Source organism: Myotis yumanensis, unplaced genomic scaffold (assembly GCF_028538775.1).
Source record: "Myotis yumanensis isolate MYYU_CA2020_CCGP unplaced genomic scaffold, mMyoYum1.0.hap1 SCAF_7, whole genome shotgun sequence".
Classification (NCBI taxonomy): Eukaryota; Metazoa; Chordata; class Mammalia; order Chiroptera; family Vespertilionidae; genus Myotis; species Myotis yumanensis.
In genome coordinates this window covers 11,470,362-11,495,340 of record NW_027223758.1, presented here as the reverse complement: position 1 = coordinate 11,495,340, position 24,979 = coordinate 11,470,362, and the positions used below count along the sequence as shown (strand labels likewise).

Below are 24,979 nucleotides of genomic sequence, written 5' to 3'. Positions count from 1 at the left end.
CGAACCCTCCTGGTGGGGTGGGCTGTTCAGTGGACAGGGGCTGTGTTTTACAGAAGGCAGGCTGTTGCCCTTCGACTTGACATTCTTCCAAGGCAGTGATGATGGACTCTTCTCTTTGGCCTGAAGAAAGCAAATGGGATCCCTAGCGTTTTGAGGCCATTAGACTGGTGAAGCCTAAGGATGAGAAATGATGTTGCCAATGGACCTCAAGATCCTTAAAAACGCCGAAACCGGTTTGGCTCAGTGGATAGAGTGTCAGCCTGTGGACTGAAAGGTCCCGGGTTCGATTCCGGTCAAGGGCATGTACCTGGGTTGCGGGCACATCCCCAGTGGGGAATGTGCAGGAGGCGGCTGATCGATGTTTCTCTCTCATCGATGTTTCTAACTCTCTATCTCTCTCCCTTCCTCTCTGTAAAAAATCAATAAAATATATAAAAAAAAATCCTTAAAAACTACACTTTGACTGTATAGTTCTAGGGACAGTCACTTTTAGTGCTCCCACAATCTGACAACTTCAGACAGCACATGGACAATTTGCCTTTGTCAACCCCAACTAACACATTATCTCCTCAACATTTTTGAACCCACCTATAATAGCAGGACGCATTTGAGAGTATATCATTGGCTAAACACACTGAAAAATACTAAATGCCAATAGTGAAGGATGAACCAAGCCTGTTTTCTAAAGATGTGCTCTGTAAATACACTTAACTTTTGCTGTTACTCTAAATTTCAAGGTAACAGTTTCAAGCCATACCCCAATACCCCCCAAAAATCTTACCTTAATTGAAAATAGTACAAATTATGGTTACATGTAGTCAATGTAACCTGAGTTAGCAGATTTAACAAAATGTGTCATCCAACACAGTATTTCATTCATTCCGGAAATTGTGATAAAATACATCCTTAAAACCCAAATCAGTATTTCAAAGGAAAACAATAGCTGAAAAAAGTTGTAAAAGAAAAAGGGGGGTACGGGCACAAAGCATTTGGTTTAGAGAGACAAAGATGACTCAATTACATGTTGCAGAAGACAGGCAAAACTAATATGAAATAAGCAAATTTTTTAATCTTAAGTTTAGCTTTCCTTAGATATACTTATATTTCATAGTGATAATACTAAGGGAGAACATCTGGATTTCATCCTTGGCCTCATTCACAAAGTAAAAAGGGATGCTGGATTCACATGTAAATGATTTTAGTGTTTTCAGTCACCACATTTAGTACAAAAATGTATCTAAATAGTCTAGATTCTTTTCTAATAACTTCCAAATGGTGAAAGTCTTCACTGCTCAAATACTTTCTTTAGTGTAAACTTCAATAAGTCATAATGTTGTAATGATTGTTTAAGAAGTGAAAAGATTAAAAAGGCAAAAGGTATCTACTCTAGTGGAGGTCTGAGAAGACATTACTTCTAGTGGGTTCTCTGAGGTACTTAGTTCATCTCTGCTCCAGATCCTTGACAATGAAAACAACTTTGGGTTTGGATGAATGAGAACAGATTCTAAATACTTTTTAAAAGGATATTGTATTTCTTTGTTAGCTTAAAAGCAATTTTACATAAAACAGTGATGATTTTTCTAGTAATTAATGATGAGAGAAGTCCTGAAGAAGGTGGATCCCTGGTGCGCCCTGCACAGCTCTGTGTAAAAGGGAAATGCAAAAGTAGAGGCCCTTACTGGAATGTCCCCTATGGATTCAACTATGGCAGTGGTTCTCAACCTTCCTAATGCCGTGACCCTTTAATACAGTTCCTCATGTTGTGGTGACCCCCAACCATAAAATTATTTTCGTTGCTATTTCATAACTGTAATTTTGCTACTGTTATGAATCGTAATATAAATATCTGATATGCAGGATGAATTTTCATTGTTAAAAATTGAACATAATTAAAGCATAGTGATTAATCACAAAAACAATATATAATTATATATGTGTTTTCCGATGGTCTTAGGCGACCCCTGTGAAAGGGTTGTTCGACCCCCAAAGGGGTTGCGACCCACAGGTTGAGAACCGCTGAACTATGGGAATAGGCAATGTTCAAAATGGCACCAATGGTTTAATACTCTGGTATTCATTTCTGGTAGGATCTGTTAGAAATGAAAATGAAAAAATCAAACTTTAAATTTCTTGACTTTAGCAGCCAAATTAAACCGGGGAAATGTAATTAGGAATACTGTTCACTAATTTTTTATTCAATAACTTAGAGATGCCTCTTCCTTTTATTTGCAAAGGAAAGTCAACTTGATCTTAAGCTTATATGCCCATAATATGCCTTACCCAAAAATTTAAAAGCTACTTCATGATCCAAAAGCTATGTTACAGTTAGAGACTGATCATTTTTGAAATACCTACTTTGGAGAAGGTGAACAGAATATTTGCGCTGGCTTTACTAACCCATTGAGTGCCAGCCAATATCCTAGGAACTATGCTAAAATTGCCAAGGCATTTTGAGTTAAGGTTTTAAAATTTTTTTTCCCACATAAAGAGTGAACTACTAGCATCTAATAGTGACACTGCAGGAGGAGTGCGATAGCGCTCCCAGCACTTTTGGCGAAAGACAGGAGGAGCACGATCTCGCTCCCAGGCACTCTAGGGGCTAAACAACTTAACCTGCATTTAAACTATCAGAACATTTTTCTGAACAGAGAGAAAAACTATAAGAAAGGAACTTTTTTTTTTTTATAGTAAAGATGTATACTTTTTTGAGGGTCCTGAAATAATATGAAAAGAATTATTTTGTGAAAGAAAATCATTATTTAGTTTATAAGAGCAACTACATTTATGCTTTAATATCATCAACATTTTTCTTTACTGATAGAAGTTATTGCTCAGAAGAGCAAACACAGCTATGCTATCAACTGTTGTCAAGTTGTTTCCAATTCAGATATATATTTTAAATAGACTTGCTTTGACAGTTGAATTGCTTCACCAATTCAACAGCTGCAAAGAACCAAACTCTAAAACTGTGCTCTAAATGTATTGTTTTATCTGATTTAAGAAATTTCAGATACATTTTAAAAGAAAGGGGAAAGGTGTGTATTTCTTTTTCAATTCACACAGAAACAGTCATATATATTTCATGAATAAGCATTCCTTTTCTGACATATATTAGGTACAAAGAGTTAAGAATATAGTTTTTATAGAAAATATTCCAAAATCTTCCCCCTGTAAGAAATTCTGCATCACATACTCTAATGAAAGCAGCAATATTATATGCAAAAAACCCATATGCATTTATTTGTAGGTCTTAATACAGCAAAATGTTAAAGAAAACTGAGAACACTGCTCATTTTTCTATTTTAATATATAAAATGGAACTTCTTCAGAAAAAAAGATTTGCATGAAATTTACCTTACCTATGATTTATGCTCTAAGAGTACATTTTATAAAAGTCAGCAACCAGGCTTCCTCTATGTTTAAATTGAAATGAATGTGATAAATAAGAATAACTTTCTTTTATGTAGTTGCAAAGAGAGTCAATAATCCTTTCAAGAAAGAGACTATTTCATTTCCTCCCAACTTGGATTCACCGTAAACACGATCCACAAATGTTATTGGAACCTAGTTAAAAAAATATATGTTAAGTCAGTCTTCAAAAATATTAGAAAGGAAGCGTAGCAGGCATATAAAAATTACTAATACAACCAAAACAAGATTAGTTCTATGATAGCAATTCCTTTAAATTGAAGCAATTCCTTCACTTCTCACAGCAACTCTGTGTACCTCCTCCAAGTCTTTAAAATTAAACAGGCACTTTATTATCTAAAAATGGGCTATTATCAACCAAATCAACATCTGTTTGAAAGCACTGATCCTGCATATTAAGTTGGTTTACTCAAGTTTGACTGCATTTCAAGGAAAAATTATACTACAAAAGTAAAATAGCCTTCCACTTAATTTTTTCATTAGTCTGTCAAATTTAGCTGTCACTATGTTTTAGTATTAAGTTAAAAATTTTGTAATTTCCACAAGAGACGTGGCATTCTAGTTAGCTACTTCCTGCTCTGAGAAAGAGTCTTAGTGTTAAACAAGGAGAGTATTCCCTAAGAGTTCACGAGCTAGCTGTAAATATTACAGACCCTTATCTCCTCCCCCGCGCTATTCCTGTGCTTTTCGTTTACTCATAGGAAATGGGCAATGGAACTCAGCATTCACTTTTAAGTTGGATGGGTGTGGACTATGGCAAGAGGAAAAGCAGTGAATACACTCATCCCAGAATGCTGAGTGGTCAGAAGAAAGGGCAAGGATGGAGAAGATACTAGTAACTTTTAATTACTTAAAAGGGAATGCTGCCTTTCTGTTAATCTTGGTAGGTCAAATGTATTGCTGTGAAAGGGATGTGAATTTTCACCCATTAGTGCATGGGCATTCCCAACAGCTGGAAGCCTTTCACATTTATTTGGTAGTTATGAAAATTAAACTTTTTACAATGAAAAGTCTAAACCTTATTATTTATGAGGACTACAATATACTATTTACAATTAATTGCATACCTCGCCAATAGTATAATTCAACTGTCTTGCTCGAACAATCATTTCCATCTGGAAAACGTAGCCTTTAGAAACACATTTTTCTATTAATTTCTGTAGAACTTCTTTTCGATATAACCTGTATGAAATTTAAAAATATATATAAACACCTAGATAAATACACTTGTCTACATGCATCCTGACCTTTCAAAAAGTTCACTGGTGCTCTAGCCGGTTTGGCCTGCGGACCGAAGGGTCCTGGGTTTGATTCCGGTCAAGGGCATGTACCTTGGTTGCAGGTTCCTCCCCAGCCCGGGCCCTGGTCGGGGCTCATGCACGAGGCCACCAATTGATGTGCTTCTCTCACATCGATATTTCTCTGTCTTTCCCTCTCTCTTTCACTTTCTCTAAAAATCAATGGAAAATAGCCTCAGGTGAGGATTAAATTAAAACAGAAAGTTCACTGGTATTTTTAAAACCTCAAAATTTTACTAGTCATCCTATATAGTAAAAGCATAGTATGCAATTTGTCCCCTCAACCAGAGTTCTTCCAGGAGTTCGACCAAGGTGTGGGCCGGCAGGGCGGAGGGAGGCCCCGGCTAGCAGCCAGCCGCTAGGGACCCTACCAGTGCACGAATAACAGTTGATATACATTTGTCCTGAAGCAAACAGAAGGGTCATGAAATATCTTGTAAATAATTTAGAAAATGAATTCTTAGTATCTTTTAGAGAATTATTTTCCTACCATACTATCAGAAATTATAAAAATATAGTAAATTATTCAAAGCAGAACCACCTATTGTGTTTAACTCTTAAAATTAATTTTTAAAGTGGAAAGAGTAGAAATTGTTCCAAAAGTTGGGACAATAGAGTTGACAGATGATGAAGCAACAATATAAACTAGATGACAAGAAAGACTCTAGTAATTAATAGGGATTTCCTCATAAATGTTCATGATGAGCTTCTATTTCTGGAGATCTACTAAATAAATTTCCCGGGATACACTAGCCCCTCCAGGATTAGGTTGGTTAAGTTAGGTTAAGACAGGAACTGGGAGGCAATCCTGGTTGGACACAGCTATCACCAGTCAGATGTCACAGTTAGATACTTATAGTGGGGGAATGAATGTGCAGTCTAACTGTAGTGGACTGTAGGCTAGACACAGAGCTCATCAGATTTACAAAGCAAGACAGGAGCAGGGAAATCCTGTGCTTGAACCCAATCAGGAGCTCCCTGTTATCAGTCTCTTAGGTAAACAAACAAATAAGCAAACAAACAACACCGCCAAACAGTCTCAATAAAAAGGCAGCAATTTCTCTTTTTTGGGAGCAAGTTAGGAGAGGCAGTTTGGCATAACTTTGTTCTCTTCCCAGTTAAAGGCCGCCTGGATTTACAATGCCTGAGGGTAACCCATATTCACTTTTTTCTCAGGCTTCCTCTAGGGAACACTATCTTTTTTGGCTTTTCAAGCTTTTAAGTGGATATTAAATGACAGAGAGAGGAACCTGAGAATGACTAGTTTGTGCACTCTTTTACCCACGCAGGTCCCATAAGAATTCAAAAGCATAAGCTTGGAATAAATCTAAAGTGAGGAGAAATGAATGGTAGAATATTTAGTCAATAAGTATTTACTAAGCAACCTACTGTGTTTAAGGCTCCTTTTTATGTTTTAGGATTTTAGCAGTAGAAACTAAATAAATTTATCACATAAAGTTAATTAAATAGGGGAAGGAGATTGAGATTATGGGAAAGACTATGATCATGATGGGATATTTCAGCATCACATTTTAAACTGGGTTTTGGCTAGGAATTCTGCCCCTTTAAGTCATTTTATTCCTCATAAAGAGTTATTTTGTAAGACATTTATTTCTCTTTATTGCCACCCCTTCTCCACCACAGTAGCTTTAAAACTATGGCTAATGATGTAATACTGCATACATGAAGCCATGAGCCAATAAATAGGATAATTAGGATCCAAGTGGTCTTCGCTATTAAATGGCTTTACATCAGACTGCAGTCTTTCTGGGTTCCCTTTTACTTGGTAAAAGACACATGCCTCCTCAATACTAGGAACTTCATCTAATGAGAAGTTGAACTTTAATAAAACATGTATTTAATAAATCACTACCTTATGAAGGGACAATGAGCTCTAATGACTTAAAAGTAGTGAAATCAACAGGCTCACTTTTGCGTGTGTGGCTGTTCTGATATTTGCACAGAATACACTCAATCACTGCTCTCTCTAAAAGGACACCCAGAGCTCACCCACTCCTCTATTCCCTACATGGTCTGGTGGCAATGAGATGCTGCCACCCAATCCTCTCTCTGCTGTGTTTTTCTTCACAACTGGGTCCCCATGTGATGCTGCAAGTCTCATGTCATTAGAATGTATAAACATGAGGACAGTGCTTGGCATGCAATAAATGTTTGCTGAATCTAAAATGAATCACCTTTTAGCTTTTTTGAAAGCACCTGCAGAGGTTTCAATAGGGGAACTAGTCCAAAAAACAAAGCCCCTACCTATCTCCACGACCCACGGAGCCACCCTGGATCTTCGATCAGTCATCATGCCTATGGCCTGTAAAGTCCACATTGGCCATTCAGTCCTCACATAGATTTTGCAAGTGCCATTACTCTTTGCATTGTTGCTACAAGGAATCAGTGATCTTAATCAGATAACACATTATTCCTTTGCCTTGAAATGTGGAACAAAAGGGATACATGTACAGGGATACATCTGACTTTTACACACCAAATTCTGCTTTCTAACCAATTTACATTTTAATTCTAAAGAGGCTTCATTTTCAATATTTGGCCTCTAATTTGTGATGTCTCCTCTCTTCATTTTTTGGGGGGGGGGAAGTGGCAGACGGGGAGAGGGCAGTTGTCTGTGGCTCATAAACAATCTTATTTTACCAAATAAAGACATTAAAAAAATTTCTCTTCACTTTTGACCCTCGTAGTGTCTCTGAACTGCTATTCAAGACTTACAGTTATACTATAGGTACTAATTATTAATGGTCAGCTCCTAATTTTTGTGTGTGAATTCTAATGAAGAATCAAAAATCAACATTATTTAATGGAAAAAGTAAATATCAAGTAATACAAAGTATTAACAAATGCATGGGGTTTGGGCTTTAATGAAAATGAACAGGCATTTTATAGTTTTGATAACAAATATCTGGCAGGCTTTAATTATTTGGCATGGTCATATAATAGTTCATCTACTGTAGCAGTTCTAAAATTAAACACATACACCACTCCCTCCCAAGAATAAACAAAAATAAAAAAATACAGGGACCCAGCAGGAGGCTTTGTACCAATTAAATAAGAATTTTTTATAAAAAACATAATGGAGAACAAGGTAACTGAAAAGACTCTACATAAATAAGGTTTTAAACTTTTCTGTGGAGAATGCTACAAATATTTATATAAATTGAAGAAAATTCCTGGAAGAGGTGCTGTTCTCTGGAGCATATTACCAGTAATAGCAATGTTTAGAATGAGCAGTGAGTGGTCACTTTGGGCACCCCAGAGGGCACTCCTATGGACAGAATATTAATGTTAATATTGACAAGCACACTAACTTCAGTCCTGCCTTAGATGCTCTTTAAAAAGCACAATATTTTTCAAGACGTGTAGGCTTCATTAGCAGCTTCTGAGGAAGTACAGTCTGCCTTTTTAGAGTCCCAGGACAAAAACAGGGAAGAAATGCAAAGCATTTTTAAAAAATAAGTCATCGTGCCCAGCAGTTGAGTGTCTACCCAGGCACCAAGAGGTCACCAGTTCGATTCCCAATCAGGGCACATGCCCAGGTTGTGGGATAGATCCCCAATAGGGGGTATGCAGGAGGCAGCCAATCAATGATGTTTCTCTCTCATCGATGTGTCTATCTCTCTATCCCTCTCTCTCTCTCTCTAAAAAAAAAAAAAAAAATCAATAAAAACATATTTAAAAATAAAATAAGCCATTGTAAAGCAAGAAATTTAGGCAAACAGTTATAAGCCGTAGAAATATAAAATAACAGGTTTTTACTGTACCTGAAACTTCCTGTTAAATCAGATGCTCCTGGTCTCAGCAAAATCTGAGTTACAAAATTGGCCCCACGGCTGTCAAATAAAACAATCAGATTTTCTTTATAAAATAGTTTCTAACCAAGAGTACTAAAATTGCTATCCTAATTTCATAAATAAATGCAACACTACTTCACAAAAATATTAATTCTATAGAATAAATTTTTAGTCAGTGCAAGATCTGATGTTTCTCAATTTTCAGAAAATAGGAACATTTGGAGGGAACCTATAAAGCAATCACTCTTTTAAACTTTAGGTATGAATGATAGGTTTTTAACTTGTGTATTTGCCAGCAGCCATTTAGAATTTCAAACATCTGTCAGCTAGCAAGCTATCAGGGATCTGGAGATTCCTTTTCAGATTCTAATAAGCACAAAGGAAGAGTGGGTTCAACTAGGTAATAGGTCAGTCTGCATAAAAATGATGCTTTTTTCAAAAAAAAATGAAGGTGTGTAAGTGGAAGAGGACTTTGGTTTTTGGCAATCTCTGGAAATTGTCCAAGGTCCAATCCGAGACTGTCTTAGTCTGCTTGGGCTGCTATAACAAAATACCACGTTACTGGAAGCTAGGAAGTCCAAGGGCGGGGGGGGGGGGGGGGGTCCAAGCTTTCCTCTTTTCTTCAGAGAGCACTAATCCTACCATGAATGCCCCACACTGAAGACCCCATTTACACCTAATTACCCCCCAGAGGCCCCACCTCCAAATACCAACACTTAAAGGGTAAGGTACTCTAACATGAATTTTAGCAGACACACTGAGTCCATAACAATGACTTTAGGGCACTGCTTCAAACACATCTAAGAATCAATTACAAGCTATTACTGACTAACAGCTATTATTAACATTTCAAAAAGATGTGTGAAGAGCTCTTGAAAAAAGTGACTTTTGTACTGCAGCTATTTTATTGTGCTCATATTAAAAAAAAAACTTTTCTGGGCAGCCTGGAGATAAGTTTCCACAGCCAAGGTAACCACCAAGGCCCTCTCATGGAAAGATTATTTTTATATAAATAACACAGGGGCCCAGCCAGCATAGCTCAGTGGTTGCACATCGACCCATGAACCGGAGGTCACAGTTCAATTCTAGGTCACGGCGCATGCCAGGCTGAGGGCTAGATCCCCAAGTGGAGATGGGGGTGGGGGTGGGGGGGGAGGGAAAGCATGCAGAAGGCAGCCACTGATGATTCTCCATAATCACTGATATCTCTCCCTCTTTTCTTCCTCTCTATGAAATCAATAAAAACATATTTTTAAAAAATATAACACAGGAATATAGCTGGGATAATGGCTAACAAAAACATTTCCCCCACCCCCCCTTGTTTTAAAAGCAACAGCAACAAAAATTCCAGGGCATAGTCCCCACCTCCCCCACTATGTGTGTAATCAAAGAAATTTAAGTAAATATATCTATATTGTGTGTGTGTGTGTATATCTGCATATATTTAAGGTAATGTATTTTTAAATAGGAGTCTCTTAAAGTACAGCAAGAGTCAGACAGAATTTGGGTTCAAATTATGGTTCTGGACCATATAAATGAGACTTAGCACAAGTGATAACAATCTTTTCAGGAGTTTATACTTTAAGTCAGCTCAGACATGAACAACTAATGACATTTACAACTAAATGATTCAACTAAAAGCTATGAACTGTCTCTGATTGGGACTCCCTAATTTTAAGAACAGTTTTAATGACTGAAATCAGAGAGGCCTGAGAGATCGCTGTTGGTCTCAACCTTTCTGCAGTATAATCACCTGGGAAGCCTGTGGAAAATACTGATGCTTTGGCCCCACCTATGAGAGCTATTCAAACGGTCTGCATTGTGTGTGGGCAAGCGAAAGGGAGAATGAATAGGGAGCAGTTGTGTGTAATTTTCTCCTTACATGATTCCAATATTTAGCAGGATTGAAAACCACTGTTTTATCCAACCCCTTCATTTCTCTGAAGGTTGAGGCATTTACATGTTTTAAATGACTTGCCCAAGATTCACAGTTAAGAGGCAAACTTGAGATTAAAAGAATCTTCAACAGGAATGAAGTAGGTGATAAAAAAAATACTAATGGCCAAAAATATTTTGCGGGTCTTCCATTCTATTTCTGCGCCTCTTGGTTATGGGCTTGCCTTGACCAAGAATTAGCCCCAAAACCTAGGACTCAAGAAGCCTTATGGCTGCAGCCTTGGTACTGTTGGACGCTGTCCTTAGGACACCATGTAAAGAAGCTGGTCTAGCTTTCCAGAAGGCAAGGGGCCAAATGCAGAACTGAGATGCCCCAGACAACAACCATCATCAACTACTGGATGGATGAATGAGGCCACTTGGATCTTCTAGCATAGTTGCCTCTCCAGCTGAAGGAAGCTGCATGAATGAGCCCAGGTGAAGCCAGCAGAGGACCCATCACCAGCCAATCCACAGAACCAGAAGAAATAATGTCGTTGTTTTACGTCACTAAGCTTTGGGATGGTCTGTTATACAGCAGAAAACTGAAACAGGTTTCATTCCATTTCATGAGGAGGAAAGTAAAGCTTAGGGAAGGTACAACATGCAAGGTGACAGGTAATGAAGTGACACAGTCAGGATTTTAAGCCAGGTCTGACTCCAAAGCCTCACTACTTTATGCTGCTTTAAAAAAGTTGAAATAATTGTCTTATTTACTTAAAATGATAAAAAATATATATGGAGAACTACCTTAGTAGTCCCAAAATATAGATGAATAGTTCACTTAAAATCAAAGCTGAAGGTCCAGAGAATAAATTTGTGCTGAATCATACCATTTTTACCAAAGGTTCAAAGGTTTATGTTGATTTTCCTTAGTGAAAAATACCCCAAATAAAATACTCTAATCATAGGAAAAATTGTAGGTAAGAAGTTATCTGGAAATATTTATTGAAAGTTAATACTCTGATCCCACCAATACCAAGGCAGTATGGTAATTTAACCTAAATACCTGTTATAAGCATATTTATAGGAGTTACACTAAAAAAAACAGTAATCATAACACATGTATATACCTGATTAATTTTCTTTTCAAATCCCAGCCATAAACACCTCCATTTCCTTTGTAGCGAGTTCCAGAGACAATGTCAAAATTACCTTCCTTTTGCTTCCTGTAGAACAAATAAATTAGCTGTCAATTAGGGAAAGCTACTGGGATTTCAATAGTTATTTTCAAGAGTTACACAAACAGAACTGTCAAGACTTGCATCTAGGAAAAACAATGCCAAGGAAATAGATGAACTATTATTACTACTGAAAGATCTTTCAAGTTAAGGTTTTCAAACTTGATCCTTTTCTTCCTTCATTGATTTAAAACAGTACATTTGCTGACTGCACCATGTGAAACCATCCTAAAATGAAATAATAAAATTAAATTTACACAATCCCCCTGAATTTCTGTTCTTGTACCTGAAGTACAATGCTAAAACAGCCTGGCAACCTTCTAGATTTTTCTCTTTGTTTACAGAAAGACAACTCAAAGACAGGACTCCCTATAGTGTTTTATGTCACTTTCACAAATTTGGAATTCAAAAAAATGTATGTTTTGCAACTTGCTTTTTGTCAATTAATACACATCATGGAATCATGGATCTCCCTACAAAGTTGACAAAGAATTTCCCCATTCTTTGTTGTTGTTAATCCTCACCCAGGGATATTTTTTCCATTGTTTTTTAGAGGTTGGAAGGGAGGAAAGGAGGGGGAGAGAAAAAGAGAAACATGTGAGAGAGACACATCGATTGGTTGCCTCCGGCACACGCCCCAACTAGGGCCAAGGATTAGGTACATGCCCTTGACCAGGAATCAAATCCGAGACTCTTTGGTGCTCAGGCCAACACCCTAACCACTGACTCCCATGGGCCAGGGTCTCCATTCTTCTTAATAGCTGCAAAAATATTTAACAGAATATTTAACCTGTATACTCATATGATTGTTTCCATGATGGGTGCCCCAATTTCCAAGAGCACAAGCACAATGAATAGTATAGCCTGCTGCTTAGACTACCCAAAGTAGAACATAATGGAACGGCTAAAACAATCCTAACAGATCTCACCATAGAAATTACTTTCCAAAAACGTAGCAACTCACTTCTTCCTGCAATATTTGAGTGTGCTCATTTTCTACAGTCTTATTGGTGCTGGATGTATTGCTGAATTAAGTTTTTAAGTTTAATAAACTAATGGGTAATAACAACATAGTTAATTATTTTATTTTTTTAATTATATTTTCATTGATTTCAGAGAGGAAGGGAGAGGGAGAGAAAAATAGAAACATCAATGATGATGCACGTCTCTCTCCCGGGATTGGTGCCCTGACTGGGAATCAAACCGTGACCTCCTAGTTCATAGGTCAACACTCAACCACTGAGCCACATGGGTCGGGCTGCAGTTATTTAATTTGCAACTCTCTGACTACATCCTAGGGTGACTATCTTCTTAGGTGTATTAGCCATTTGAATTTCTTTTACATTATGGCCTGTTTGTACCTTTCCTGTTTGCTACTCCACTATTTCTATTTCTTTATCAAGTCAAAGGGGCTTTGTGTATCGGAGATATAAGCAGAGATGGTATCTCTGAGGTGATTCAATGCAGAGATCAAAGGATGGGAAATTATTGGCCACTAAGGAGCAGGCAAAGAGCACTGCGGGCAAAGGGAACATGGCATTGTGTGAGCGCAGAAACGGAAGGAGTATGCCTGCAGTACAAAGAGCAAAGGGGGAGGCACAAGGTAAGTTCAGAAAGGGAGGCAGGGACCAGATCACACAGCAGTTTGAGGGACAAAAAAACCCCCAAAAACCTGTGGATTTTCCCCGCTGTGTTATATTTTATACTAAATTCTTGCTTAAAAATACTACTTAAAATATTCATGCTTAATGTTAGCTGGTTTGCCTAGTTTGACGAATGAGAAATGATTCCACATTTCACCATTTTGTAAAACATTTGTATTATGACTGGGTTTTCTTTATCATGTTTAAGTGGTTTCCTTCCATTTGTACTTTTTAAAGTTTTCATTAGAAATGGCTGGTGAATTTGATCAAACAACTTTTATCATCTACAGACTTAATCACACTATTTTTTTTTTATTAATGTTATAAATTATGTTGACGAATTCCTGAAGATGAACCACTCTAGCATTCCTGAATAAACCTTATTTGTTCATGGGGTTTCACCCTTATGATCCAGGGCTTAATTCCATTTAACAGGAAGTCACCTACTAGCTTTTTCTGTAGTCTGGAATAATCTAGATAACAAAGGAATTATCTGTTGATCAGTTCCTCAGGGCTCCTAAAACACATCATTTAGTCACATACTATATACTCATGAGTCTCAAACCTATATGTTGGTTTTATTTTTGATAGCTAACAAAATAGCATGTTCATTTTTCAATTAATAAAGAATGAAAAACAAAAATAATTCCACAATCAATATAAGATAAATGATTTGAATCGTGTATTTTTTTCAAATATTAGAATTACCTACCTAATGAATTCAGGAATAAATTTTGGCTGAAATTTAGAAAGAATAAACAGTAAGTCAGTAAAATAGGCTAAGGCAATCATAAATCACTATTAAAGAAATATGCCACTTACATGGTGTGAGAGATCAGCATCCATAATAATTATGTAGTTTCCTGTGGCATGTTTCATTCCATGTATATATGCAGTTCCTAAAAATGAAAATATTTATCTCCATTAAAGAAAATCACCGGAAATACTTACGTTTACAACATCTGAACAGAGAAGCAATTGTTAAGCACTGAAAAGCATACATTAGTCCTCTAAAGATGATCCTGATCTAGTATAATTAAATATTATTTATTCTCAATGAAAAACATCTCTCAATTCCATTCTTTGCCTTGAACTTCACATTAGTCCGAGGTACCATCTTCTGATGACTCCTCCTTACCAAGCTTCCCTGCTTCTAATCTTCTCATCTTCCCATTTCCACAAAACACTTCCTTTGTCAGTGTCTTCTACACTGTAGGAAGCCTGGTACAGTAGAGCCCTGCTCTGGTATTTGGGGCCAAAGGCACAGCTAGCAAACACTTAGCATCTCCAGGCCTAAAAATTCCTCAGGGACTTGGCAGGTAAGGTAACTGATTGGGAGCAGGATTTGGGGATTCCTGCATTCTCTGGCCCCAAACGACCACTGTCTTACTAGCAAAGCTGATCTTTTCTAACTTCTTGTTAAGAAGTGACTATCACAGCTTTTTGGATATACCACTGGCTGGTCAGTAATTCTGGTTGCTTTCATGGCAGTGTGCAGATTATTTCAATCCCAAACAACTTTCTGAATCAGATATTCAGAACATTTAATGAAGCCAGTTAACTAATAGTTGCAGAATAACAGACATTCAATTTTTCAAACTGTGTTTCTCCAATTCTTCAGTAAAATTATACCAATTCTTTACATAAGCAATGATGACTAACAACACAAATGAAGGCATTTAGATCTTCATCCCAGAATGACTGAGCTCATCTGAGATTTTAACTGTTTAAAAGCTAAGAAAGATTTGTTTTTAAAAATAAGTACCTTTTTAAAAGGTATGATTTAAAGAAACGTTCAAAGGTTTATAGCTAAGGCAGTGTGCTGGTCCAGTATGTTTGCTCTCAGATCCCTTCTCTGGCCTTTCCCTATATTGCAAGGAACTTATTTCCTAGGTTGGCTTGTCAACTGGCTTCCAAACAGCTTTGAGAGGCAGAGGAGAGAAGGGAAGGTCAAGTGGCCTCCCTCTCTTACTCTGCCTCCCTGCATTGACTGCATATCCTCAATGACTCCAACTCCTGCCGGGTATCACCGACTTCATCATTCTAGCCCACTCTGGGCAGCCTGGGTTGCTGCTCCATCTTGGGGGGGTAGGAACCTCCAGCTATTACTAATCCCTGAGTAGCTTCACTATTCCATTTGGCTTCTCAGCAATTCCTTCACCTGTGTAACCAGGTTCTCTGTATTAAATTCCCTATATTGAAAGATTTGTGGTGGTTCTGTTTTCCCAAGTGGACCAAGACTGATACAGGCAACTCAAACCATTTAAATGTCATTAAGATCATTAAAAATCATTATAGGGGGTTACTGTATTTTGGCCTTGTTCCAAACAAAATACATACTGAACAATCTGCCAAGTCAAAAAGCAGGTGATGGGTGAGAGGTTCTACTTACCTAGTCCCAACTTTTTTGCCCGTGGTCTTAGAAGCTGTAAGAATAAGAAAGGACACTTTGACACAAATAATAAAAAACCTAACTACTAAAAACTCTTTTTTATTCATATAAGTTCTACTCATTTTAACAAAAACATAGCTATATTTTTAAAATCTTAGAGCAGAGTACGTTTAACATTTTTTTTGCCAAAAAAAAAAAAAAAAAAAAGCAGTTAGCCAACAAATCAAATAGTATAACAACTTTTAAGGAAAACCAACATTTTTTCTTACCCCTTCCTCACAATAAAAGCCAAATTTTATACTTTTTGTTTTTCTGGTGCTTGGAAACGATGTGAACAATGTTTTATATCTATCTCTTAATTTATCATTTTAAACTATCTATTGATTACTTCCAAGGAAACTGCAGGTCTAACTCATTTATTCTATACCTTTTTGGAATATTTGGTAGCCAGATTTGTTTTTTTCAATTCCCTTTGTGATTTTAAATGCTGCTATTATTCTTCCTCCAACAACTTATCTTGACTTTATGCTTGGATAACCTCATCTCATTCTCTACTGGCCCAACGACAAGGAGGTTTTCTTACAGCCTGTCAATTACTTATTCTTTCTACATTTTGTGCTTCATATACAGACGCTGACTCAATTGCTTTTCATCTTATCTGAAAACTTTTGAAAAGGTAGGATGTCAAGTTTTGGATTCTGTTCTAAGTTTCTTAGATACAGGGCTCAGGTAGACACACACCTGAGCGCATCTTGTCCCCTGCTGCATTTGCCAGTGTATCGGCTGGTTGCCTCAGAGTGTGAATCTCTAAACAAAGTACTTTCAGTTCCAGTCACCCAGGACAGGTTAATTTTATTTTCTACTACATGCATGCTGCTCTAGGTCTTGGGGAGGAACAAAGATAGATAAAATACATTCCTGCCCGATGAGCTCTTAAACAGAGAACAAGACAATCATCTATAATAATTACAATTCACTGAATAAAATCAAACAAGGTATGTCAGGTTTTATTTGATTTTTGTGACAGTTACTGACAAAATACTGAGCCCATCTGATCTTGGCCCTGAAAAAGCCAATCTTTTAAAGTTCATGTGAATAATCCCGTATTTCAGCTGGAAAAACTCTTTGTTTCAGATAAAAAATAATTTTGTCATTTATAAGTTTCAGATTATTCAAAAGTTCATGCAAACTATAAACCATGTTGCATATGACAGAACACTATGGAGCAGTTAACAGAATGAGATCATTTGGTGACATAATGATATAGTAAAAAAGTAACTATGATACAGAAAGGTTGCATTCATATTTAAAAACAAAAAATACCAGCATAATACCTACTTCTAAGATGTGGACTCATACACATATATGCACAAAAAGGCAACACACACCAAACTATTGACTGAGTTTGACCCCAGGGAAGAGACTGGGATGCAGATCAGGAAATGCACCTCAAAGGCAACTGCAGTTTTATAGATAATATTTACATTTTACACCAAGAATGCACTTGATATTTCTTACATAAGGAAAAGTACAAATTGTTTCATTTAGTGTGCTTAACTTTTAGACCCTGAATTATACTCCTTTTTGATCTGCTAATTAGCTGTGTAATCTGGGCAGTAAAGGGCATGATAGAGCTCACCTTTCGGGGGTCATGAGAGCAAGCAGTGAATTCACAGGTTGCTAGGCACAGACTCTCTGAAGTATACTTACAACACAACTGCTTATGAACTACTTCATGTGATACTATAATTTGCTTGACAAAAAACTTATTTTGTAAAGGTTTTATCATAGAAAATCTTGATGACACTTCAGACAAACTATCGATTTGTACTAGAATCAAAAGTATTTGAGTGAACCTATTACCATACTCTTGAAATCAACGGGTTGAAGAGAAAAAAAATACAGCTTCAGCTATGAAAGGTTAACTGTACTCTCCTCCTACTTTGCAATTCTTTACTCATCATTGAGGCTCATTTTTCCCATTATTTGCCATGTGTAGTTCTTGTTTCATGAATTATCTGTTTTTGTACATTTGACTGGGGTACTGATCTTTTTGTTAGAGATAATTTGGTATTTGGGATGAACAAAATATTTTATTATGTTAGTCAAATCTCTTGGTCCTATAGTTATGTTTCATGTTTTAAAAGTAATGAACACATCATATCTTATTGTACATATATAGATGTGAAAAAACATCTCCATCTTTTTGTTCTTTTTTGCTGTAGCCTTTAACCAACCTCACTGTCCTTAAGCAGCATATCAAAGCCTTCTAGTCAATGATGATCTGTGTTCCATAAAATATAACCATAAATACTGTTAGTAATGGCCAGGAAGACAAGCAAGATGACTATCAAACTGGTGACAGTATCAACCACCAGTATGGCCCCTGGTGCTACTGCATTCTTTGTCCCTTTGTCTTTTCAATCATTAGTACCTGAGTTATAGTAGCAGAGAACAATTTGCACAAAACTGCTGGGCTGATCTGCCACAGATTTTTAAAAAAATATATTTTATTGATTTTTACAGAGAGGAAGGGAGAGGGATAGAGAGTTAGAAACATCGATGAGAGAGAAACATCGATCAGCTGCTTTCTGCATACTCCCCGCTGCCTTCTGCGCACTCCCCACTAGGGATATGCCCGCAACCAAGGTACATGCCCTTGACCGGAATCGAACCTGGGACCCTTCAGTCCACAGGCCAACGCTCTATCGGCTGAGCCAAACCAGCCAGGGCCTGCCACAGATTTTTATCTGATTTCAGGTTAGGGGAGGAAACAAACCTCACATATCAAACATGACAGAAGCATTCAAACACAGAAAGGTTGAAGTCCTCCACAATGTCAGATCTCCCTTCCCTGTAACAGTTCAGGACACGTGTCTCCAACTTTTCTATCATCCCATCACTGCCATTTATTAGTTAGCTGTGCAATCTTGGGAAGTGAATTAACCCTCGTCTGTTTCTTCAACTACAGAGTTAAAAAAAAATCTTCCTCAGCTTTCTCCTGAAGCATTCATTTCAACTAGTCCAAAAGGCTAGCTTGGACAAAGCATCTGGGCTGAATCACTTTATCTGAGAAAAATAACCATTTTTATCCATCTTTCCCCACAAGTAAACATTCATACATCACTTAAAAGCAAGTAAGTGCCAACCCTGGCAAGGCCTGACACTGAAAAAAAAAATATTCTAGTTTAAATAATTTAAAGGTCATAAAATAATCAACAGGGAATTTCCCTGGTACAACATGGAAATTGTGATAATAGAGGATAATTTTCTTATGAACTTGAATTTTATTTTGTTGATGGGAAAAATGGAATGCTTTGAGGAATAATGTTGTTTTAGAATTTGTGAATGTCAATTTAGTAGGCAATCCCTAAAATCAATCAATCAGTTAGACCTCAAGGCTGAGCTTCTATGACATATGTATTCAAAATATTGCCAGGTTGATGTCCCCAGATTAAATAGCAGCACATAACTCAGAGTGTTCTATATATAATGTGTGCATCAGTGGCCATGGCCCAGAACTTCTGAAAGAGAAACAGGGGAACTCCTGTTCCTATGAACCTACCATCATCACTGGAAGTCACTGCTAGAGGCTCAAGACCTGTCAACTTTCTGTACTCCTATGCAACAGGAGATATTCAGCAAGGACTGGAAAGTGACAGATCTGTGAGTTGCTACTCTGTGAGACAGACAGAAAGAATCTCTAGTATAGGAAAGATTACCAGGTATATAAGAGTAACACATTTCCCTTAAACTCTTCCCACCAACAAAGATCTCCTCCAACTAAATAGAAATTATTTCATTATTTAGATGAGTCAAGAATATTTGGATCCAGTGACTATTTTTATGATGTTAACGGCCATTTCTTGAAATGTAAATAATCAATAAAGGCTTTCCAAGAGACTTATGTTTATGCCAATGGTTCTTTGTTGAGAAGAGGGCGCAATTTTGCCCATAAAGGGACATCTGACAATATCCCGAGACATTTTTGGTTACCACATTGGGAAGGGGGGTAGCTACTGGTATGTAGTGGCTAGAGACCAGGAATGATGTTGAACATCCCACAACATACAGGACAGCTTCTCACAGCAAAGACTTATTGGTCCCAGATGTCAACAGTGCCAAGATGGAGAAACTCTTACAATACCCAATGCCTATAATGTATTCTCTAAATCCAAACCAGTGACCAAAAATAAAATTTATGAGGCCATTATAAAATGAACTCTACATCTGCCTAAGTTACTCCCACAGAAGAGCAGGCTTCAAGGTACAGTAGAAAAATCTAAAGTTTAAGACTTAGAAAGTCAACCTACTCCAAGACTGTTCTACAGATAAAAATAAAAATGCCAAGTACTCTGAAAAGCCATTTCTGTTTCACATGAAAATAGTCACCTTTCTCAGTTATAAACTTTTAGCTGCAGGCAGTATTTCCTTTTGAAAGTATGAGAACACCTAGAGAAAGAGAGCAAGAAAGATCAAGTCCCACATTACCAACTGCAACCTTGTTCTATAATATTCCTTGTCAATTCAATATCATGAATTTTGTCCTTCAAGAAAACTTATCTACAGAATCAATCATAAAAACAGAGTTCATCCAAAGACTCACTATTTTGCTGTAAAACTACTGATCAACATATCAAAAAGATGTAAAACTTCACCCTGACCGGTTTGGCTCAGTGGATAGAGCATCGGCCTGTGGACTGAAGGGTCCTAGGTTCGATTCTGGTCAATGGCATGTACCTTGGTTGCGGGCACATCCCCAGTAGAGGGTGTGCAGGAGGCAGCTGATCGATGTTTCTCTCTCATCGATGATTCTAACTCTCTATTCCTCTCCCTTCCTCTCTGTAAAAAATCAATAAAATATATTAAAATTTAAAAAAAGATGTAAAACTTCAAACACAATGAAAATGCATCTAAATGCCAAAAAGTGTTTTTTATCTTTTCAGTTTCTAGACAGATTGAATTTAAACACTGTTCATCTCTCATCTTTCCCCTACAAAAACACAACTGAAAAGATAGAAAAGTATTCACACAACTTACAATTTTGTCTGATCCATAGATCTTCTCCAACTGTTCAGCAACCTCCCTTGTTCCATCTGGGCTCCCATCATCTATGATTATAATTTCATAGTCGATTCCACTAAAATAAGAAAATTAAATTTGTATTGTTTGAATATAGTATTATAACAAAAATAATAATTTTAAAATTACTAATTCTTAACCAGTAGTGGAAATTTATTGTCATAGTAATCACTACGGAAAACTTCAATTATCAAATGAAATGTCAAATATTCAGTACTTCACCTCCAAACTCAACATGTTGCTGAAAAGTGTTATTATAAAGTCCTACGATGTAAAAAAATTCTCTCACAGAAAACATTAAAAGAAAAACCAGTGAGCTCAGCAAGTGTGGGTCAACGGTTGAGTGTTGACCCATGCACCAAGATGTCATGGGTTTGATTTCTGGTAGGGGCACATGCCCAGGTTTCAGGCTCAATCCCCAGTGGGGGACGTGTGGGAGGCAGCCTACTGATATTTCTCTTTCATTGATGTTTCTAATCTCTCTAAAAAAACCCACATATTTCTTTAAAAAAACCAGTGTTTTATATGTATACTAGAGGCCCGGTGCACAAAAATTTGTGCAGTGGAGGGGGGGGGGGGGGCCCTCAGCCCAGCCTGTGCCCTCTCGCAGTCTGGGATTATTATTTAAAATTTAATCCCAGCCGAACCGGTTTGGCGCAGTGGATAGAGCGTCGGCCTGCGGACTGAAGGGTCCCAGGTTCGATTCCAGTCAAGGGCATGTACCTTGGTTGCGGGCACATCCCCGGTGGGGGGCGTGCAGGAGGCAGCTGATCAATCTCTCTCATCGATGTTTCTAACTCTCTGTCCCTCTCCCTTCTTCTCTGTGAAAAATCAATAAAATATTTTTTTAAAAAATAAAATTTAATCCCAAATGATTTTAAGAACATAATCAGGAATAAATCCAACTTAATTTCACCCTTTAAAAAACCTACATCAGAATGGCAACATAATATTTTACACCTCTATTTCAATAGTTGTACACATTATCCTACACTAGCAAATAAAAGGAAATAGCACAGAATAACAAAATATTTCAATATCCGCCCTGGCCAACATGCTCAGGGGTTAGAGTGTTGGCCCACATACAGAAGGGTCTCATGTTTGATCCCTACCCCAGTTGGGGTGTGTGCAGGAAGCAACCAGTCAATGTGTCTCTCCCACACTGATGTCTCTCTCTTTCCTACCTCCCTCCTTCCCTTCCACTCTCTCTGGAAAGCAATGAAAAGAAATATCCTCAAGTGAGGATTAACAAAAAAAATTTTTTCAATAGCCTTCAAAATTAACATCTTTCTGCTGCTCCTGATTGTCTTTATGGGATAGTTTCTATTCTAAAAACAAGTCAGCATAATACTTGGATGTACATGAGATCACTATCATGCCTGTCACTACCCCCTTTAAAAAACCTTTTTGTTAACTTTATTGGAAACTTAAGGGGAAAGAAAATGAGGCAATGCCAAACTTTCACACACAACATTCTGTTTCTTCTTGGTAACATGCAAGGAAGTCAACCAAAAAACACATTCCACTGTTAAAAGTTTAAGAAATTCAGCCCCAGCAAACTTGCCAGAAAGAAAACTCAGCCTTATCAATTCTCCAGGAATAAAAAGTATGACTTCAGCTTCCTAATGTGCTTAAACTTGGGCATGTGCTTACAAGCCCAAACAAGTAATAAGTTGATTCTAGCTGATGGGCTGAAAGATACACACTTCAAAGCAAAGGCACTTCTCTAGCCCCCTTCAAAGCACCCATAGCACCTGAGGGTGAGGTAGCTGAAAGGAATCAAGCTGAGCAGATATTAGTTAATGTGACTGAATCTGACAAGCTGTTTCCTTCATTAAACTTCATTTTTAAAAAATGTTTTCATTGATTTGGCTGCCCTTTGCACACTCCTACCAGGGATGTTTCTCCCACATTGATGTTTCAATGAAACCCGGGCATGTGCCCAGACCAGGAATCGAACCGAGGACCTTCTGGTGCATGGGATGATGCTCAACCAACTGAACCACACTGGCCAGGGCTAAATTTCATTTTGATTAAAAAAAATCCATTCAGAACCCTGGCTGGTTTGGCTCAGTGGATAGAGCGTCAGCCTGCCGGGTTCGATTTCCGGTCAAGGGCATGTACCTTGGTTGCGGGTACATACCCAGTAGGGAGTATGCGGGAGGCAGCTGATCGATGTTTCTCGCTCTCTATCCCTCTCCCTTTCTCTCTGTAGAAAATCAATAAAACATATTTTTTAAAAAAATCCATTCAGAGACTATTAAAATATAAACTGCACTACATAAAGTATTTAAAAATAAAGCAAAAATGTTGTACAATCAGAAGTCAAACAGGAACAAGATAATTCTCTAAATTGAAAAGAGCTTGTAGAAATCAAAATAAAAATATAATTTAAAAAGAGGAAAAAGAGATGAATAAAAAATTTGAAGAACTATGTATGTGAAGACAGTTATCTCATTCAAAGAAAAATAATTAAAATGGCAATGTTTATGATTGTTTAACCACTATGGGGTACACCTGAAACTAATACAAAATATTAAATGTAAACTCTAATTTAAAATAAAATTTAAAAAATAAACAATTGTGCAGCTGAAAAAAAAAAACACACCCAGCAATGTTTATCACCAGAGAGCACTTCCAACGAAGTAATAATACTCAGGTTGACTGGCTACGGGAGAACAGGCACTCTCTGAAGAATGCTGCAGAGTCCTAAGCCAGTACAATCTCTTTTGACAGTAATTTGTCAATAACTATCCATTTTAAGCACATCTCTATTGATCCAGCAATATCACCGCAAAGACTTTATCCTGATGTACCAGCAAAAGTATGAGTGTTTGTTGCAACGTTAATCTTAACAAAGGAGCACTCACTATGTGTCACTTTTCAAAATGCTGGAAAATGTGGTGTGAACATCCCTGTTCTCATTTGTAAATGTAAAGGAAATGTAAAAAAACATATGTATTTAAAAAAAAAAAATCTATGTTTGCCCTAACTGGTTTGGCTCAGTGGATAGAGCATCGGCCTGCGGACTCAAGGGTCCCAGGTTCGATTCCGGTCAAGGGCATGTACCTTGGTTGCGGGCACATCCTCAGTGGGGAGTGTGCAGGAGGCAGCTGATCGATGTTTCTCTCTCATCGATGTTTCTAACTCTCTATCCCTCTCCCTTCCTCTCTGTAAAAAAAAAAATCAATAAAAAAATATATATTTAAAAAATAATAATAATCTATGTTCGGTGACATGACCCGGTAAAATAATAACACAGGCACATGGAATATTATTTAATTTTCAAAATAATTTGCTAAGGGTGTGTGTGCTGATATGGAAAGATCTTCAAAGATTTCTGCAACATGGTCCCATCAGTGTAACACAAATGGACGTTACTGTCCTGATACCAGGATTTCCCGAAGTTTAAGAAAATCTGTATAAACACTTTCGAGCCCCAGGTTCTACCGGCCACAGCCAGCAGCCGCCCCTGTGCTCTCTCCAGAAAGGCTATGCAGCCCCGCGGCCGCTCCCTGCCCCCGACACAAACCTCACGCTTACATAAGCACCGGGCACGGGGCGGGCGAGGCTGCTCGCCGTGACGCCCGGCTCCCTCCGCACAGCCTGGCCACCCGGGCTCCAGGTCCCCGAGCGAGGAGCGAGGCCAGGCTGACAGCCTACCGCCCGCCGAGAGGGGCCAGCCCTCGAGAGAAAAAGGGACTGGGGGACTGGAGGACGGGGGGGGGAGGAGGGGGGGAGGAGGGGGGGCGGGAGTGTAAACAGTAGAGATAAAGGAGTGTCTCACAAAACCCAAGGGCAGGAAGGAGAACCCGAGACAGGGACAGATCCCCAGAGGTCTCCGCCTCTGCATCCCTCGCAGGGTGGCCTCCTCCCCGACACTTCCCTCCCCAGCCGCAGAGAGCAGGGCCGCCTCGCGCAGCCAACTGCCGGCCACCAGCCAGGGGAGCCAGCTCATCTCCTCTGGGAGAGGGCCGCGCACGCTACCTCTCGGAGAAGCTTTTCACCAGCAGCCATACGATGAGCGGCAGGTTCTCGCGCTCGTTGTAGGTGGGCAACAGCACCGAGTACTTGTCTCGTCCCGGGGCGCGCCCCGCCGGCTCCCGACGAGACCTCGGAGGGGTACGATTTGCTGTCTTGGAGGCCATGGCGGAACTCCGCGAGACGCCGGAAGCGGAATGACGTAAGCGCGGCGTGGGCACGG

General features: G+C 38.3%; 1 protein-coding gene across 2 annotated transcripts; it reads right to left on the bottom strand.

Moving 5' to 3' along the window:
• Positions 1-216: 216 nt before the first annotated feature.
• DPM1 (dolichyl-phosphate mannosyltransferase subunit 1, catalytic) lies at positions 217-24,931 on the bottom strand. 2 transcript variants are annotated; one of them, XM_070419761.1, is made up of 9 exons: positions 24,763-24,931; positions 20,734-20,833; positions 15,694-15,727; positions 14,124-14,200; positions 14,014-14,039; positions 11,551-11,646; positions 8,513-8,581; positions 4,497-4,611; positions 217-3,564 (listed from the first exon to the last, which is right to left on the bottom strand). In XM_070419761.1, exons 1-9 carry the CDS (start codon positions 24,921-24,923, stop codon positions 3,460-3,462), a joined length of 783 nt encoding a protein of 260 aa, XP_070275862.1. In that variant the 5' UTR covers positions 24,924-24,931; the 3' UTR covers positions 217-3,459. The 2 variants fall into 2 exon arrangements, with proteins under 2 accessions (XP_070275862.1, XP_070275864.1); XM_070419763.1 differs by lacking the exon at positions 217-3,564 and adding an exon at positions 4,761-4,879 and having other exon boundaries at positions 4,501-4,611.
• Positions 24,932-24,979: the final 48 nt, after the last annotated feature.